Raw genomic sequence first — 20,000 nt, forward strand, 5'->3', positions numbered from 1 at the left:
TTGGTTTGCATTGGCAAACACTATATCTACTGATGTTAGTGAGTCTAGTTATGTTCTGGTGCCATGGGGCCCCTCTTCTCCCCACATTATCGAAACTTGACTGAACTTATTAACATCATTGTGTATGTACGTCTATATATATCTTTTATCTTTTGTCTTTTTCAAGTTGCAGTCAGTAGACTGTGGCCATGCTGGGGCACCACCTTGAAGAATTTTTTGTTGAAGGAATCAACTCCAGTAATTTTAAATTTTTGTTTTTCTTTTAAGCCTAGCACTTATTCTGTCAGCCTCTTTTGCCGAACTTCTAAATTATGGGGACATAAAAACACCAACACCACTTGTCAAACAGTGGTGGGGTTCAAACGCAGGCACAAAGGCTCACACACATACACACACACACACACACACACACACACACACACACACACACATACAGCAGGTTTCTTTCAGTTTCCATCTACCAAATCCACGCACATGGCTTTGGTTGGCCTTAGGCTATAATAGAAGACACTTGCCCAAGATGCCGTGCAGTGGGACTGAAACCAGAGACATGTGGTTGGGAAGCAAGCTTCTTACCATACAGCCATGCCTCTATATATATTATGCATATCATCATCATCATCATTTAGTTCCACTTTTCCATGCTTGAGTAATAAGATGGAATTGGTCAAGTCAGATTTTCTATAACTTGGATGCCCTTCTTGTAACTATCTCTCACCTGATTCCAAGCAAGGTAATGTTTCCCCTGTGCCCAGATGTGCTTTTCATGGACAACTGGGAATGAACAACCTCACTTATGTGACGAAGGTGCTCGTTTACAACCATCACGTGATGTCAAGACGAGGAAGGGTATATACACAAACCCATTCATACACGAGTGAGATGCAGGGCTCCAACTCGTGGTGGAGTGCAGGATGTGTGCAACCCGTACATGAAAGTGTATGTAAGATATTAATGAGGATGCTGATGAATGAGGTGGATGATGATGATGATGATTATGTGTGTGTGTGTGTGTGTGTGTAAATATATGAGACTCACATGCACACATGTGTGCGCACATCATCGTCAGTAGCAACAACAGATGTGATTATATATATATATATATATATATAGTTTTAGGGAAAATAACCAAGTTTCAAGAACTCATCGATGAAAATCCACTATCGCATATAGAAAAATTAATAATTAAAAGCACAATAAATGAGTATAATATAAAGTAAAGTAAATATAAGATAAATATAATATAATATCATATTTATCTTATGATATTTACTTTACTTTATATTATATTATATTTATCTTATGATATTTACTTTACTTTATATTATACTCATTTATTGTGCTTTTAATTATTAATTTTTCTATATGTGATAGTGGATTCTCATCGATGAGTTCTTGAAACTTGGTTATTTTCCCTAAAACTATATATTTTATATATATTTTATCTATAAAGCGCAATTTAATTTTAATTTTTTATAAATTGATTTTAATTGAGTTTTTACCTGTAATTTTGGATTTTGTCCCTAATATTATTATTATTATATATATATATATATATATATATATATATATATATATATATATTTACTCTTTTACTTGTTTCAGTCATTTGATTAAGGCCATGCTGAAGCACCACCTTTAGTCAAAGAAATCGACCCCAGGACTTATTCTTTGTAAGCCTAGTATTTATTCTATCGGTCTCTTTTGCCGAACTGCTAAGTTACGAGAACGTACACACCAACATCGGTTGTCAAAGTGATGTTGGAGGGACAAACACAGAAACATAAAGATGCATGATGATCTTCTTTCAGTTTCCGTCTACCAAATTACCAAATCTACTCAGAAGGCTTTGGTTGGCCCGAGGCTATAGTAGAAAACACTTGCCGAAGGTGCCATGCACTGCAACTAAATCTGGAACCATGTGGTTGGGAAGCAAGCTTCTTACCACACAGCCACTTATATGTATATATATATATATATATATATATATATATATATAGGAGGGAATAAAAGAGAAAAAAATGTGTTGGAGGGAGGAATGGAAGAGAGACTGTAATTGAAGGAGAGGTACTGATGTTTGCCATTCACTGAGAGTCCAAGTTTTAAGTAGTCATAGAGGCAGGTGATGGCAAGGGAGAATTATGTGATCCATCACTAAACAGACATCACAGTAAGAGAGATAGATGGAGAGAGAGGTAGTGATGGTGGTTGTGGCAATTGGATTGGACAAGATCCAAGGTTGTCTCTCATTAATGGGCATCATCATAGAGTAGGAGAGTGTGGGGTGGGGTGGGGAGATAAGAGGGTATCAGAGAGATGGGGATGATAGAGGATGGAAGATTAACAGGGATATATAATGGGCACATGGCCTAGTGCTTAGTGCACTCACGACTGCAAAATCATGGTTTTGATCTTCGGACCTGGCAGTTCATTGTGTTCTTCAGCAAAATACTTAATTTCATGTTACACTGCGATCACATCAACACCTGATGTGTATTGCACTATGCACCTGTACAGGTAATGTGAATTTGATGGCGGGATCCTTTCAAGCAAATCGTCTGTGTAGATTGCTCTCAAAGAAACTGCAAAACCAGCACTTGAGAAACCACAATAAAAAAAAAAAGGGAAAAGGGGTCTAGGTGAGGATTGATCCTACACCCCAGTCTCCATTTTCAATACAAATTTATGATGTTTCTACAGATGGGTGGGTATGTCCAGCACCTCATGTCACCAATAGTTACGGTCTTTTGTCATATCTTTCACCAGACTCAGCATCTTGAAATCAGTCTTCATTCCACTTCTACGGGTTTGATCCACTTCAAGCACTCAACACTTGTTTATGCATCTGTCATCCTTCATACGTGTCTCGTACCCATACCAGTACAGTATGCTTTATCTGGTTCCTCTTATGCCCACTTTCAGCTCATTTGGGCTCCATTGTTCACGTCCCCTAACATGACACGGCTAGCAGAGCATGCTGACTCCATTTCTTTCTAGTCTTTTCAAATACCTTGCATTCAATGCCCAGATCTCTTTACTGTGCATTGCTGTTGTCTGCACACAAGTCCCATACAACCTACTTTTCACTGAGAGAGAAAGAGAGAGAGAGAGAGAGAGAGAGATAGAGAGAGATTCTGATGTCTGCATATTAGTGACTCCCTGAACTTCTCCACCCCATTCTTACTCTGACTGCAAAGCTATCTGTACACATATCTACCCTGTTAATTAGGTCACCTAGGTAACAAAAGCTATCGATTACTTCTAGTAAGCTGTCTTAGTTATTATAAGGAAGTTATTTCACTTGCATTTTTCTACTACTACTACTACTACTACTACTACTACTACTTATTCATTATACTATTTATTAATCTATGCATCTGTCACATGATGTTTACCTCCTCTGTCAACCAGGCTGTGATCTGGTTACACGTCATGCTGTGCATCCGTACTTTACACCAGTTATGAGCAAACTGCAGCTTGCAGGGCTTTCTGAGTTGCTTGCCTCCTTGGATGCTATTAGTAATGCAATCTACTTGATGATGAGCCATGTCTTATGTGGATGCATGTGGCTTAGTGATTGGACTCATGATTGTAAGATTGTGGTTTCGATTCCTGGACTGGGTGACGCGTTGGGTTGTTGCGTAAAACGCTTCATTTCACCTTGCTCCTGTCTACTCAGCTGGCAAAATGAGTAATCCTCTGACTGACTAGTGTCCAGTCCAGGACATATATATATATATACAACCCATGCTAGCATGGAAAGCGGACGTTAAACGATGATGATGATGATGATATATAGATAGATGGACACAAACACACTCGCTCGCTCACTCACTCACTCACACATGCATGCACACACACACCACTTTCTAACTCCACCCCAACCCCCTCTCTTCTAAAACATAAGTAGTGATGTAGCTCCCCTTCAGCAAGAAACCTATTCTATTTCAGACCTTTTCCTTCATGTTTTACCCCTCTTTTATTCCTTATTCTCCAAACATAAAAGTTCACCCTTCCCACACAAGGATCAGAGTCTTGCAGACTGCATATCAGCTTCACTAGAAAATACAAGCACCCAGCACACACTGGCCATTAACGTAGTTCTCGGGGATATTCAGCGTGACACAGTGTGACAAGGCTGACCCTTTGAATTACAGGCACAACAGAAACAGGAAGTAAGAGTGAGAGAAAGTTGTGGTGAAAGAGTACAGCAGGGTTCGCCACCATCCCCTGCCAGAGCCTCGTGGAGCTTTAGGTGTTTTCGCTCAATAAACACTCACAACGCCTGGTCTGGGAATCGAAACCGCGATCCTATGACTGCGAGTCCGCTGCCCTAACCACTGGGCCATTACGCCTCCATGGAGCATGATGCATTCCTTATGCATCTTACACCAACTCTAATACAAGTTCTCTCTCTCTCTCTCACACACACACTTAAATACAGATTTTGAGATCTGTCTGTGAAACATTTAAGGAAGATAATCCTGCTTGATTTGGAGAGATTAGAGAGATTATAGTAGTAGTAGTTCAAGTAGTACGTATGTAAGTAAATTAGTAGGTAATGTTACAAAGATAGGTATATATCTGTTAACACTTCCATATTTTATATGCACTCACTCTCACTCAAGCTCAGCCTTACTTTACTGTCAGCACTTGACTAAGTCACTATCAATCTATCCCTCTCTCTCTCCCCCTATCTATCTCTCTGTCTACCTGTACATATGTATAACTAATATATATATATATATATATATATATATATATATATATATACAGGGTACAGTGAATACACTGTTGTCTAAATTATGCAAAAATGAACATAACACTGACATCTCATTTTAACATGTATTTACTGAGATTACCTAAAAATATCTTGAAATACTAAAGAGTAAATTTATTCAGTAAAATTGCCATTGGTTTCAACCAGGGCCTCCGAGCAACTTTGGACGGTCCCTTTGTTTAAGTTGGTGAATGTGCTTTCAGTTCTTCTTTGGAGCAGCTCAAGAACACAACACACAGCCCAGTCTTGGAATTGAACTCACCTCATGATTGTAAGCCTAACCAGTGAGCCATGTACCTTCACATTGTTTGTGTGTGTGTGTGTCACTGTGTCTATTTCATATATGTATATTTACCACCATTAGGATAGCATGACAAGAAACTTCAAGTAGTAGTGAAGTGTTTTGTCATTGAAATGAATGAACTCTACTACTTGTGTTGAGTACATTTTCTTCCACTTGCTTATTGAAATACCATACATAGACCTTCCCCCCCACCACACACACATACAAATACACACACACACACACATACATGCACAGACACACATATGTTCATATAGATACCGTACACAGAATTCACATTCATGCAACCTGTAAGCATAACACACATACGTTCTGCTGCAAGATTTTATGAAAATGTCAGGCATTATGAGAAAGCTGCTTAAAAATCGATGTTTGAGTCTTTGGTGCAGAAGGTGGACAGACGGAGTGGTGTGGACTGTTGGGTGGAAGGGCAGGGAGGTGAATGGATGTATGGAGGTTGTTCAAGGGGTGGATGGGGGAGTGGCTGGAAGGATGGATACGTAGATGGAATCATTTTGTTTCTCTGTTGCTGTCTGCAATACTAGAGTCATGCTGCTGTAGTAATATGACTGTAGTACCTCTAGTGTAACTGTAGTGTAACGTAACTGTGTGACTAAATGTGACTGGAACTACAGTTATACTACAATTGTAGTGTAACTGTAGTTTGGTTGTAGTCACTCTAGTGTGTCTGTAGTGTGACAAGAGGGACGTCACTGTAATTCTAGTGTGATGGGAGTGTGACTGGCTGTGTGACTAATGTGACTAACATAATTGTAGTGTAACTGTAGTGTGTCTAGTGTGACAAGTGGGACATCACTGTAACTCTAGTGTGATTGGTGTGTAACTGTTGTGACTGTAATATAATTGTAGTATCACATCAGTGGGGTTGTAGTGTGACTGGGGAGTGCAGTGGGCATGTAGTGTGACTGTAGAGTAACTGTAGTGTGACAGTAGTGTAACTTATGTAATAATGGTGTGACTATGGTGTAACTAATGCAACAGTAATGTGACTAATGTGATGTGAAGTGACAGTCAAACTGCAACTGACAGTTGTAAACATGAAGTCAGTGTACACCAACATCAGTTCAGAAGAACTAAAATTTAGATCTAGACAGTTTAACTGTCAATGCAACTACCAATGCATTACCATTGTTACCACATCAGTCACCACCACCACCACCACCGCCACTATCTCCCAACATTACCACTGCTACCACTACATCCATCAATGCATCGGAAGCCTCATCACCACCACCACCATCATTATCACCCCCCCACCCACCACCACTGCTACCAACATCACTGTCACCACTATCATCACTGCTATCACCACCACCACAACCATCACCACTGTCATTACCACAACTGCTGCCGCCACCACCACCACCACCATCAACTCACCCAACTCCTGTAACAAATCTATTCAAAATCTTTCATATCTGAAGGAAATTAAAAAGGAATTCTGTAGAAATAGTAAAGTTATCTCTGCCCCCTTCCCTCCCGTCTCCTCCCACACTTACCTTCCTCCTTGTCGTCGTCGTCGTCGTCCCCCTCCTCCTCTTCACTTCACTTCCACCCCCACATCAGGTTCTGTAATTAAGGAATCACAAATAAAGTTAGTAGTTTCTAAAAATAAATTTGAAAGAGATTAGCCATGAATGGGCGATACTTTGAAGCACCAACAAACAACAACAACAACAACAACAACAACAACAACAACAACAACAACAACAACAACAACAACAACAACAACAACAACAACAACAACAGCAGCAGCAGCAATAACAACAACAATAACGATCATATCATACCATCAAGATCCAAGTGAAATTTTATGTGGCTGTTTGATCTGTTACAAATAGCAGCCATACTTCTTTGAAATCACACATTACTTTTAGAAAAGGATGTGTTGGATAATATATATATAGTGCTGAGTTCATTGTACATGGTAAAAAAGATGGGGTGGCCATGTCTGGAACACCTTCGATACTAGGTCTTCTGGATCAAAGCTGACCTAGAACTAAACAAAAACAACTATAGCAACAAACATAATGACAAGATTTCTGAGAAGTTGTGGTGTAATTGTAGTTTGTACAGTAGTTTTAGTGGTGTGTGGTCGTAATGTGTGATTTTAGTAATGTTGTGTGTGTGGTACCAGGTGCATTCCGGAAGTATTGAGACTTTTTAGGAGAGATGTTTATTAATTTCAAAGTACCAAACTCTAATCTCCTTCAAAGTAGGTTCCTTTGACTTCAGTGCACTTGTAGTGTTCCAGTTTCTTTGGATGAAGGCCCCATGAAAATCCTTCAAAGTGAAGGTATCCAGGGCCTTTGTCACAGCCTCCTTCAGCTTAGGTAACACCCCCCACCCAAAGAAAAACAGGCAAGCACACAGTGTAGAAATCTCTTCAGAGGAAATACTCCCATCTGACAAGTTTTTCGGCCCTTATACCTGACATTACGGGAGCTAGGCCCACCCAGGTCATGACACATAGGTGTCCTCCTGCTGTTTCCCAAAATCCTGTCTCCAGTGGGATTTGAACCTAGGTTGTTCTTTGTGTTTGCAGGTCTGTATTCAGGTCTTTATCCAGCCCTGTCTTCGGCCACTCTGACCGACGAAGGAACCAGTTCTCTTCTTCCTTCTATTCTTGTAAATAACAAATAGAATCTATAACTAGGTCTATTGGTCATTTCTCTTTGCCCATATCCCATTGAGCTCTTTTCAACAATGTCAAACCCCAGTTACTTGGAGCAAGGTCAAGACTAGAGGGAAAGTGAAGGACAGTTTTGATGCCCTCTCTCTTAAGTTTTTGGTTACTTGGATGGAATTGTGAACTGGTGCATTCTCCTGGTGCATCTGCTTTCGCCTTTCGTGATGAAATCTCTTTCTGAACTCCTTCAAAACGCCTGCAAAGTACTCTGTGTTGACCACCTGGCCAAAAGGGAACCCAGTGGATGTAGATAATGCCCATGCTGTCAAAAAAGGAGATCATCATGAGCTTCCTAGTGGACTTGCGTTGCCTGGTCCCTTGTGCCAGCGAAAAGCAAATGCTCAGCTCCTACAAGTTAATCCATAAGCAGTTTGGAGCATTTCAAAAATTTCTGCTGTGCTTTCTCCCAGTTTGATATAAAACTATCGCATAAAAAGCTTCCAAATTGTCTTCACATCTTATCTTCATTCTGCAAACTAATCAGTTGTAACAAGCAGTGTTTAGCAGGGTGTGTTCAAAGTCCCCTTCAATCTAGTGCAAAAAAAAAAAAAAAAAAATGGCAGCTCAGCTTATTAGAGGTATTAGTAATGAAAGACTAAAATTACAGAAATCTATTGTCTCTCCTAAAAATGTCTTAAAACTTCTGGAATGCCTCTCATGGTGATGACGGTGCTGTGTGTTGTAACAGTGTGGTGTTGGCTATTGTAGTGTGGTGCTGGTTGTCGTGGTGATAGTGGTGGTATGATAGTGGGTGCAGGTAAGTTTACTGGTCAATAAAAATATATGGAAATTAAATAAAAACTAGAATTTATAGAAATGTTTGGGAAAAAACTAGTGTGTGGGTGATAGTAGACTAGGGGTATGGTGGTGAAGGTGGTGATGTGGTGGTGTTCATGGTAATGGTATTGTATGTGTATAGTCATATATATATATATATATATATATATATACATATTTGTATGTATGTGCGTGTGTACATATATATACATATATATATATATATATATATATATATATATATATATATATATAAATGTATGTAAATGTTTTGTATTTATGCATGTGCGTAAGTATGTATAAATGGATAGCTGGGATGTGCATGTATGTATACATACACACACACACACACGCATAGATATGTGCATGCATGCGTGTGTGTATGCTTACATGGTTTGTATTCCACTATATGTAGGAAATCTATTATAGTCACCAATACTAATTAAATTAGTCTAGAATTAAAAAAAAATTATAACTGCCTGCATATGCGTGTAGACATTTCTATTGTATTTATTTCTCATATAACCTGTAGTCTAACTCGTCAAAACATTTTCAACACACCTGGCTCTCACCTGTAATCTCAACTATCTTAGTACATAAAACATATAATGCACCTGCTTAAATCTCACATGTAATCTCACCATAATACACCTGGCTAAATTTTATTTTTTTCAAAATTAGCAATACTGGTGTCTTCTATTTGACCTGCTAGAAATAGCAGCCATATTTCCCTCAAATTGTTGTCTTAGACCCTATTGAAAATGAGAAGGAAACTTTGGTTCTGAGTTCAAATTCCACTGAGTTCGACTTTGCCTTTCATCCTTTTGAGGTTGATAAATTAAGTACCAGTTGCGTACTGGGGTCAGTCAAGCAGCATTGGGACCTACATAATCGACGCGCTCTCACCCACATAATTTCAGGCACATTTCATTTTTCCAGGGTCAATGAAATAAGTACCAGTTACACACTGGGATTGATGTAATTGACTAGTCCCCTCTCCCAAAATTTCAGGCCTTGTGCATTTAGTAGAAAGGTTTATTATTATTATTATTATTATTATTATTATTATTATTATTATTATTATTGTATTTGCTTCATTTTTTTTTACCGTTATAATTGATTCCCGTGTAGCTTGCCCTTTTTGTGAGTTTAAAAGGTAGGGACAAACCTACCTAACTGTCTTCTCGAAGTACTCCCTGATTCTTTCTTCCCTTGATATTCAATCCACTCCGCACCCCCACCAAACACCACCACTAACCTGTTCACAAACAGATGTACATTCGTTGGATGTCAATCATACTGTGTTCTGTATGGTGCTGTTTATCGCATTACCATCTGTGGAATCTATTTAGGTATGTTACGCTCCACTCCACTAATACGGAACCATATGTTACGACTGGCACCACAAATGGATTAATTGCAATAGTGATGGTGATGATGATGATGGTGATGATGATGATGGTGATGATGATGATGGTGATGATGATGATGATGATGGTGATGATAGTAATTGTTTTAAATTTTAGTACATGCCAGCAGTTTTGAAGGGAGGAAGCAAGTCGACTACATCTCCAATGTACTTCGCTGATATTTTATTTTATCGACCCCCGAAAGGGTGAAAAGCAAAGTTGACCTAAATTTGGATTTGGGTTTAGAATGTAAAGAGCTGGAATAAATTCCTACCAAAGGATTTTTGCTGGTGCCCTAAGAATGCTGACATCTCACCTGCTTAATAATAATAGTAATAATAATGGGATCAATGCCACCCAATCAAGTTCAATGCCACACATTATATATATATATGTATATATACGATGAGCTTCTTTCAGTTTCTGTCTGCCAAATCCACTCACAAAGCTTTGGTCAGCCCGAGGCTATAGTAGATGTTTGCCCAAGGTGCCATGCAGTGGGATTGAACCTAGGACTCTGTGGTTGGGAAGCAAGCTTCTTATTTCTTTACTGCCCACAAGGGGCTACACACAGAGGGGACAAACAAGGACAGACAAATAGATTAAGTTGAATATATTGACCCCAGTGCGTAACTGGTACTTATTTAATCGACCCCGAAAGGATGAAAGGCAACGTCGACCTCGGCAGAATTTGAACTCAGAACGTAACGGCAGACGAAATACCGCTAAGCATTTCGCCCAGAGTGCTAACGTTTCTGCCAGCTCGCTGCCTCAGTGGTTGGGAAGCAAGCTTCTTACCACACAGCCACGCCTTGCAACTCCTAGTATGTTTGGATTACTATTTATCACATGATAAAGAGGGTGGTTTTCATTGGACAGCCTGCAGGACCAAAAAACAAAACTTGACAAAGGATGGATGAACTCAGTAAAGAGTTATCCACCATCCAAAAACCAGGAGTGAGAAGTTTCCGACCCCTAGTTTTCATTAGAAGGGCTCCTAGTTGTCATTAGAACTTTCGGATCTATTTTAAAACGGGGGCACCAGTATTTTCTTAACGAAACACTAACGAAACACTTTGAAACTTGGGACACTGGTAGAATGTGTCATATAAAACATCTTTTACTCTTAGTCTTCTTAACAAAAAAAAGGAATTCGCAAGTTATTCCATGTTAAAGTTGTCGTATTTCTGTAATTTCAACCAATCACTGACGTCTATTCAGCTGAATAGAGTTACTGCTGGGCGGTCATAAAAATGTTATTCCGTGTGACATATTTCATCCGGTTTAATCGTAATTTATACGCATATATTGTTTATATAATAAATTACGCTGTGCGTATCTATGTGTGTAACAATTTTAGAGTTCGGATTCTAGAGTTAGGGTTAGTGTTAGGGTTAGGGTTATGGTTACGGTTAACAGTCTAGTTAGGGTTAGGGTTAGGGGATTAATACGATATACACTGTTACAGCGCTAACTGTTTTCAACTGAATAGACGTCAGTGATTAGTAGAAATTATCGAAATAAGATGATTTTTTACATGAAATAAATTCGAATACAAAAATATTTTTCTGTTCTATAACACAAAATAGATAAGTATACGAAGTTTGAAATTCTTTCCGTACCAAAAACACTACGTAAAACATAAATGAAAACTGGCGCCCCCGTTTTGAACTAGATCCGAACTTTCTTCTCGGAGAAAGCAAACACCTGAAGTGCAGTTAGTTTCTGGTTCTCAACCTCTGTTGTGCCACTGTTTATCTTTAACTGATTCTGCTGGAAATTGGTTTTGGTGCTGTGCAATATTATATCCGCTCAAAAATTCACACACATAGGTGGAGGCATGGCTGTGTGGTAAGAAGCTTGCTTCCCAACCACATGGCTCTGGGTTCAGTTCCACTGTGTGGCATCTTGGACAAGTATCTTCTACTATAGCCTTGGGCTGACCAAAACCATGTGAGTGGATTTGGTAGACAGAAACTGAAAGAAGATTGTTGTATATGTGTGTGTGTGTTTGTGTGTGTCTGCCTCCCTCCACCATCACTTGACAACTGATGTTGGTGTGTTTACATCCCCATAACTTACCAGTTCGGCAAGAGACCAATAGACTAAGTACTAGACCAATAGACTAAGTACTAGGCTTACAGAGAATAAGTCTTGGGGTCGATTCTCCAGAAAAGCTGTAGTTTAATGACTGAAATAAGTAACTGAGTAACAGAATAATACTGGAACTTCTTGGACTTGAGTTAAGAAATTGTCCTACCTGGTCAGGAGTTGACTAATACCATGAGTATGTGTGTGTCTGTGTGTATTTGTATGTATATATATATACATATGTACAGGTAGGTTATAAAACGATGCCATTCCAGTTTGTCTGACTAATTTTTTCCCTCTTCTTTTGACGATTTTATTAATTTCTTTTTCTCTTTTATTCCAACAGCATCCATTGACTTGAAGAAATTCCACAAGGACTCGCCACCATTCGATGCAAAACATGGCTACGAATGCAACCTGTTCACTGTTGAAAGCCGTCCCTGTTCTGTTAAGGATCTGTATTCTACAGCAGACATCTCTCCGTCTGAAGGACTTAGTGCATTGGATGGTATTCGTAAGGATGGCTGGAGTGGGTCGACGATGTTTAAACTCTGGCCAGTTGCTAATAAAGACATCAGTATTTCAACTCCAGATTTCAACTCATCCAGAAAGGTAACATCTAAGCCCTATTATTATTATTATTATTATTATTATTATTGTTGAGTGAGAGACCAGTGCATGCCATCAAAGTGACACTAGGGTAAAATATACGAAGCTTAATATACCCACCATGACTATCCCAGACACATGCATCACAACCAAATGTGCGGGACATGGTGATCTCATTTCAAGATAAAGAGCGCATTAATTTGTGGGTCGGGCCTAGTTGGAATTTTTTTCAGGTTGAGTTGCCCATCCCACTCAAAAAGTCCCTGAATAAGGGTTGTTTAAGGATGTTGAACGAAACACCCATGTTTCCAAAGGTGAATTATTCAAACCCCAAAGAATTCCTCTCAACGCATGGCTATGATGCTCCCCCACTACTTCTGCTTGTGGTCAGAGATGCACATATCATCAGCTGCTAAGGGACATACTCAACTGGTGAAGGTCAAGCAACTGACAAGCAATGGCTGTAGCCCATCTTTTTATACTAGGGCAAAATACGTACATGATATTGATGGCGATATTCACCCATTGCTTCGTTCTGAGTTGAAACTCTACTGAAGTCAACTATGCCTCTCGTCCTTTTGGGGTCGATAAAATAAATACCAGTGAAACACTGCGGTCGATATAATCCACTAGTCTCCTCCCCACCAAATTTCAGGCCTTGTGCCTTTAGTAGAAAGGATTATTATTATTATTATTATTATTATTATTTGGAGAGACAATTCCGGGTTTACCAACAGTTATTTCTGTTGCTGGACTGAAGATCCTGTGAAAGATTCTGTGAAAATTTGTCCCTCTTGTGTTTTTACTTGTATTTGTCCATATATACATATATGTATATGTCTTTATGTGTGTATATATATGTGTGTGTGTGTGTGTGTATACACACACACACACTGAGATACACGTGTGTGTGTGTGTGTGTGTGTGTATTTGCATATTTGCTATACATGTCATTTATACTGGGTTATATTTTCAGTGGTATTCTTACGAGAATGTCAGGTGTGTCCGTAAATGGCGACCGCCTCTACCAATTCAGGTTAGTTTGACTGCAACCTCCCCCCCCCCCCCTCCCCACGTGTACATACACACAGCATGTAACCCTTGCCGCTTATCTGTTGTAGAAATGTTGTGTCCCCTCATTTAGATTCAAAAATATTAATTCCCTTACAAATTCATGTCGCAGATACAACTCTTTAAGCTTTGGCTGTGTACCGGATCTTGTTGTGGTTTTGTTGTGTTACCTGTATCAAACATACTCCAAGTAATATGTTTGCAGTGCCTTGTAGTGCTGTTCTGTATGTGTGTGTATATAAGCCCCTGGGGTCGTGGCTGTGTATTTGTCTGCATGTTTTTTAATCATTTCGAAAGACCCCTGTTTCTCATCTTGTATCTTTTTATCTTTGACTCGTTTCAGTCATTAGACTGTGGCCATGCTGGGGCACCGCCTTAAAAGGTTTAGTCAAACAAAATCGACCGCCAGTACTTATTTTTTAAGCCTCACACTTATTCTATCAGCCTCTTCTTCTGAAACTGCTAAGTTATGAGGATGTAAGCAAACCATCAACAGTCGTCAAGTACTAATGGGGGACAAACTCAAATACAAAGATGCATGCACGTGTGCACACACACACACACACACACACACACACACATAGAGCAGGCACAATGTGGTTAATTCATTTTTTTCCTCCTCCTCTACACATTCTGTAGTCACTGCATTTTTCATCTATGATATTACTCTGCTTGTGCCTGCAGTCTTCTTATTTTGTCCGTGTGTTACACCAGGGGAGGTAATAACTCGAATGGAGAAAAATATATAAAGTGAAAGTGGGGAGTCAAAGAGAGAAACAGAGATAATAGGATCAGTGAAAAAAAGAAATTGAAAGAGAATACACATGAGACGAAGAAGGTCTACATTACTCTGCATTTGTGAGTTCAAATCGCAGGCTCAGTTGAGATGTTTAACACAAAAGATACATCAATAGATAGTTAAAATAATGTAAAATAACCTTAGTTAGCAAATAGTTGTGGATGTTACACTTTTATCTTAAAATGGTAGGATTTCAAAAGAATTTTTCGAAATTCCTTGTTTGTGTTTAATATATTAACCCATTACCTCCCATAATTCTATTAACTGGAATTTTTTTTTTATGAAACTTTGATTTCTAGCATAAAACAGCCTTAGAAACATGCTGGAATGATCAAAATAACATTTCAAAATAACATTTTAAATAGAAATAAGCGAGATATTGGGTGAAAAATTAGCAAACCTCATTTGAATATCAGAGAAATATACCTAGTAGATATAGCAAAAAGGTTAGATATGTGTAAATACTGACAGATAATTACGAAATTTGTAATTTTTAAGTAATCTCATATGAGATCACTGGTAGGTAACGGGTTAACATAATGTGTTCAAATTTGCTGACTTACACTGGAATTTCCGTAGGTCCTGCTAGTTCATTATTAACTTTTGGTGGTTCCTAGTGGTTGGGTAGAGGCTTTGATTTTGTGCAGCAATGAAGAATTCAAGGCTTTACTGACAGCATCTAGTTTACTGAGTGGTTACCCACCTAACTACTAACTTGGCTTGACATTGCTTATCTTCAGTGACCGGACAAGAACCGATGCCTTCAATGTGATTCCCAGTTTTCTTTTATTGCTGTTGTTTTTGCTGTTGTCAAATGAGCCATTGTTTTTTTGTCATAATTCTGTGTGGTACTTTGTACTTTGTCACTCTAATCTCTCTTTTCATCTGTCATCTATATAACAAAATATATTATCGCTATTATTATTTTCCTTCTTTCCATTTTGTTTTCATTTCTTGCTGAATGTCTTCCTGACACCTAGGGCAAAGAAACTCACTATATACATTGATAGGCCATTAAAATAAATACTATTATTATTATTACCAGTTAAGACAATCTTTTGCACTTCCTGCATGGATGGTAAGCGCCAGGCTTCATTCTCAAATAATTTTCAGTTACCGTTTTGATAATTCCAAGTGCTCCTACAATCACTGGTATTATAAATCCATCTTGAGATGTCAAATCTTTTCAATTTCGATTAGTAAATCGTTATATTTTCTGAGCTTATCAAATTCTTTTGCCGAGATATCATGGTCACAAGGTATGCTCATGCTAATCAATAAACAAACTTTATTGTATGGGTCTTCCACAACAATATCCTGTTTATTTGCTATGATGGTCCTGTATGTACATACCTGTAAGTCCCAAAGAATAGTTACATTTTCTCCCTCAGTTGCAGCCTCAGGGTGGTGCTTGTACCATTTGTTAGCAGTTTTGATTTTTATAACACCGCCACATTATCCAATGTAGATATTAGCCAACTCTGTCTTGTCTTGATTTGTATTCTACAGGTGCTAAAATTTTACACTCAGAGGCTATGTGGTCCACTGCTTTATTATTATTTAGGAAGTGAAGTGAGCTGGCAGAATCATTAGCATGCTGGACAAATTTTTAGTGGCATTTCACCCATCACTACATTCTGAGTTCAATATATATATATATATATATATATATATATATATATATATATATACATACACGACAGGCTTCTTTCAGTTTCCGTCTACCAAATCCACCCACAAGGCTTTGGTCGGCCCGAGGCTATAGTAGAAGACATTTGCCCAAGGTGCCACACTGTGGGACTGAACCTGGAACCATGTGGTTCGTAAGCAAGCTACTTATCACACAGCCACCCTTATGTCATATAAGGAAAATGTACTTTTATGTACTTTTATTTGACATGAGTTGAAATATAGGAAAAAGAAGTTGAAAATGCACTTGGAGTCATTTAGATGGTTTATTTTCTAAAAGCTTAACCAGTTTCACAGACTTTTCTGATTTTCAAAAGTTAAGTGAGATAGGAAGACATAAGACATGAGCTTTGCCACGACAGTTTCAGCATAAAACTCTCCATCTGAAAGACTCCTAGTGCATCTTAAACTTTTTGTTATATGTGTGCCCGTGTGTTACTTTTTTGTTATGTGTGTATGAGTGTATGAGTGTGTGTTTTTGTGTGTGTGCGTGTGTTTTTGTCTTGTTATTGTGTGCTAATTGTAAACAATAGTACCCTCATACAAACAGTGTTGTTTGTTATATTCTATGCAAAAAAAAAAAAAAAAAAAAGGGGTCCAGAATTGGGGAAAATATTATCACCAGGTTTGGAAATAGGTAGGGGGTTGGTGACAGGATGAGTATCTGGAAACAGAAACTCTGCCTCAATGAATTTTTGTCTGACGCACATACAAACAAACATGGAAGAATAAATGTTAAAATGATGACGATGATTATGGAAAGAAATGTTGTTGTTGTTGTTGTTGCTGTTATCATTGTCGTCATCAATGTATAAATATATTTCTGTGTAGGTGTTGAACGAAAGCTAAATAAAATCTTTTTGTTTTGTTTTATTTCTATTTTCTGGGGTTTTTTTTTTTATCGTTTGTAATGTTTCTTCTTCACTGCCCTGGTAAACAAGAAACCAACGTCACCACTACCATTACTCCCAGCACCACTAGTACCACCACCACCACTAGTGCCACCACCACTACCACCACTATTGTTGTGGTCATCATCATCATCATCATATTCATCGCCCTCACCCACGTACCACCATCAATGCCACTGTGGCTGCCCCCCCCCCCCCAACACCACCACCACTTCCACCATCACATTGCAGTCACAAACATCACTACCATCACCACAACCACCACCACAACAACAACCACCACCACAACAACCACCACAACCACCACCACCGCAACAACCACCACCACCACCACCACCACCACCACCACCACCACCACAACAACCACCACCACCACGACCATCACCACGACCACCACCACCACGACCACCACCACGACCACCACAACCACCACCACAACCATCACCACCACCACCACCACCACAACCACCACCACCACCACAACCACCACCACCACAACCATCACCACCACCACATCCATAACGTTGCAACCTCCATCATCACTGCCACAGTCACCACAATCACTACCACCACCACCATCACCACAACCTACAGTACCATCACCACCATCACCTATACCACAACCTCCATCACCATTACTATCACCATCACCACTGCTATCATCATTACCACTACCACTTTCAACTCCACCACCACAATGCCACTACCACCACCAATGCTACCACCATCACCATCACTGCCTTCACCATAACCTCCATCACCCTACCCACAAATACCACCATCCCTATAAACACTATCGCTACATCAATTGTGACCATCACCGCAAACATCACCACCACCACCACCACCACCACCGACACCACTGTAACCAATAAATTGTGGTGTAGGTGTTTGTCTGAGAATAGTCTGTGATATTTTCACAGGATTCCTTTTGAACATTTCTCCACAGCAAAGCGTTGAGGACTTTTTCTTAAAATACCCTCAACTTCTAAGAAAATCTAATTTCCTGAATCACAGCAACACTTTTTTTTTGTTTTTGTTTTTGTTGTTGATTGGTGTTTTTTTAAATTTTTTTATCTAAGCTTTTTGTTTTATTTCTTCATATTTCCAGATACTATTGTATTTCATAGCTATTAGTGGCCAATAAAGGAATGGATTATTATTATTATTATTTTATTATCATCATCATCATCATCATCACAAAAAATACAATAAATAAAGCAATCCTCATTATTTTCTATTATTCAGCTGTGTGTATAGTTTAGCTGCATACATAGATACACACACACACACACACACATATATATATATATATATATATATATACATATATATGTATACATACATACATTATATATATATAATGTATATACACGCACACACACACACACACACATATATATATTTGTAAAAATATGTGTATATACACACACACACATATATATGTATATATACATACATTTATATAATTATGCACATATGTGTGTGTGTATGCTTTGCATCCATGTGCACATACATTTGTACATGCTTTTACTCTCACCCACATTAAAAATATATATACTTTTACGCACATACACACACATACACACACACACACACACACACACTCGCACGCACACTCACACTCACACAAACGTCTTTATAATCCTGAAATTCAAAGTCTGTTTATTTGTGTCTTCCATGATTTTAATGAAGGCAGTACTAAGTAATGATAAACCATTTTGACCAATGTATTCTCCAACCCCCTCTGTCCTTTTGGCTAAAATAAGTTCAAGTTATATTTCTAGGCCCTGGAATCCTTAAGACCAAACCATTTTGTGTTTTTATTCATATCCACTTAGAAAAGTAAATTTCAGCCAGTATCAAAATCTATGCAGTTGATGAATGATATTACATCCACTCAATTACAGGCATAGACATATATCAGTAGAGAGACAAAAGCAATGTGAAAATGAAGTGTTTTGATCAACAGGACAATACACTACCCAGTCCAGAAATTGAAACCATGATCTTACAATCGTGGATGCAACACTAAAACCACTATCCTACATGCCTATACTAGAACACTATACTCATCCAAAATTCCCATTCTGCATCACAATCTGGCAATGCTATTATTGACCTGCCCATTCATGCATTTCCTCTTTCAAGCTCTTCTGTTTAATTTGTTGTCTTGGTGTGTGGTACCCTGTATGGTACCATGTGTATTCTGCATGTACGTTTGATTATTGCTGCTGTCTTTTTCCAATTATCTTACTGCTGTTTTCTGCCTCCACTTTTACTCTTTCCTGATATGAGCAATGAATATCATAAATCATAAATTTATCATTATATGTGTGTGTGCGTGTGTGCATGTGTATGTGTGTGTGTGTGTATATATATATATATATATATATATATATATATATATATATATATATATATATATTTATATATAAACAAATAATAGCAGATGGATAGTGGTTCACTCCACACAGCTTTTTCAGATTTGTTTTTGATTGATGCATAGATTTATTACATCATGAAAAAAAAAAAAAACTTATTTTCATCAGGCGAATATATGCACAAATTCAATATTTTAAAAAATACATTCTATGAACCAAGTATGTGCCATTTCATGACTCTTTGGTGAACATACATACATATCACACACACACACACACACACACACACATCTCATTTTAATCTGTAATGGCATTTTGATTTCCACTTTTCAATTTTTCTCCTGATGAGATGGGTAACCCATCACATTTAAACGAATTTATTATGCATCCTTAATTGCATAATCATATAAATATTGCTGGGTTTATTTCATTGAAACAATTCTCAAAACCAAATTATAAAAATATG

The 20,000-nt window shown here is 38.3% G+C and overlaps 1 protein-coding gene across 2 annotated transcripts in view; it reads left to right on the forward strand.

The window, feature by feature from the left end:
- Nucleotides 1-20,000, forward strand: part of LOC106873194 (uncharacterized) — a 92,995-nt gene that overhangs the window by 50,455 nt on the left and 22,540 nt on the right. Inside the window, exons 2-3 of one of the 2 annotated variants that reach the window (XM_014920432.3) lie at nt 12,418-12,683; nt 13,657-13,716. In XM_014920432.3, the coding sequence (XP_014775918.1) occupies nt 12,418-12,683; nt 13,657-13,716 (326 nt within the window). The remainder of the gene's footprint in view (nt 1-12,417; nt 12,684-13,656; nt 13,717-20,000) is intronic. The other variant, XM_014920433.3, reaches the window with a different exon arrangement.

The sequence above is a fragment of the Octopus bimaculoides genome, chromosome 18 (genome assembly GCF_046866305.1).
Source record: "Octopus bimaculoides isolate indiv1 chromosome 18, ASM4686630v1, whole genome shotgun sequence".
NCBI lineage: Eukaryota > Metazoa > Mollusca > Cephalopoda > Octopoda > Octopodidae > Octopus > Octopus bimaculoides.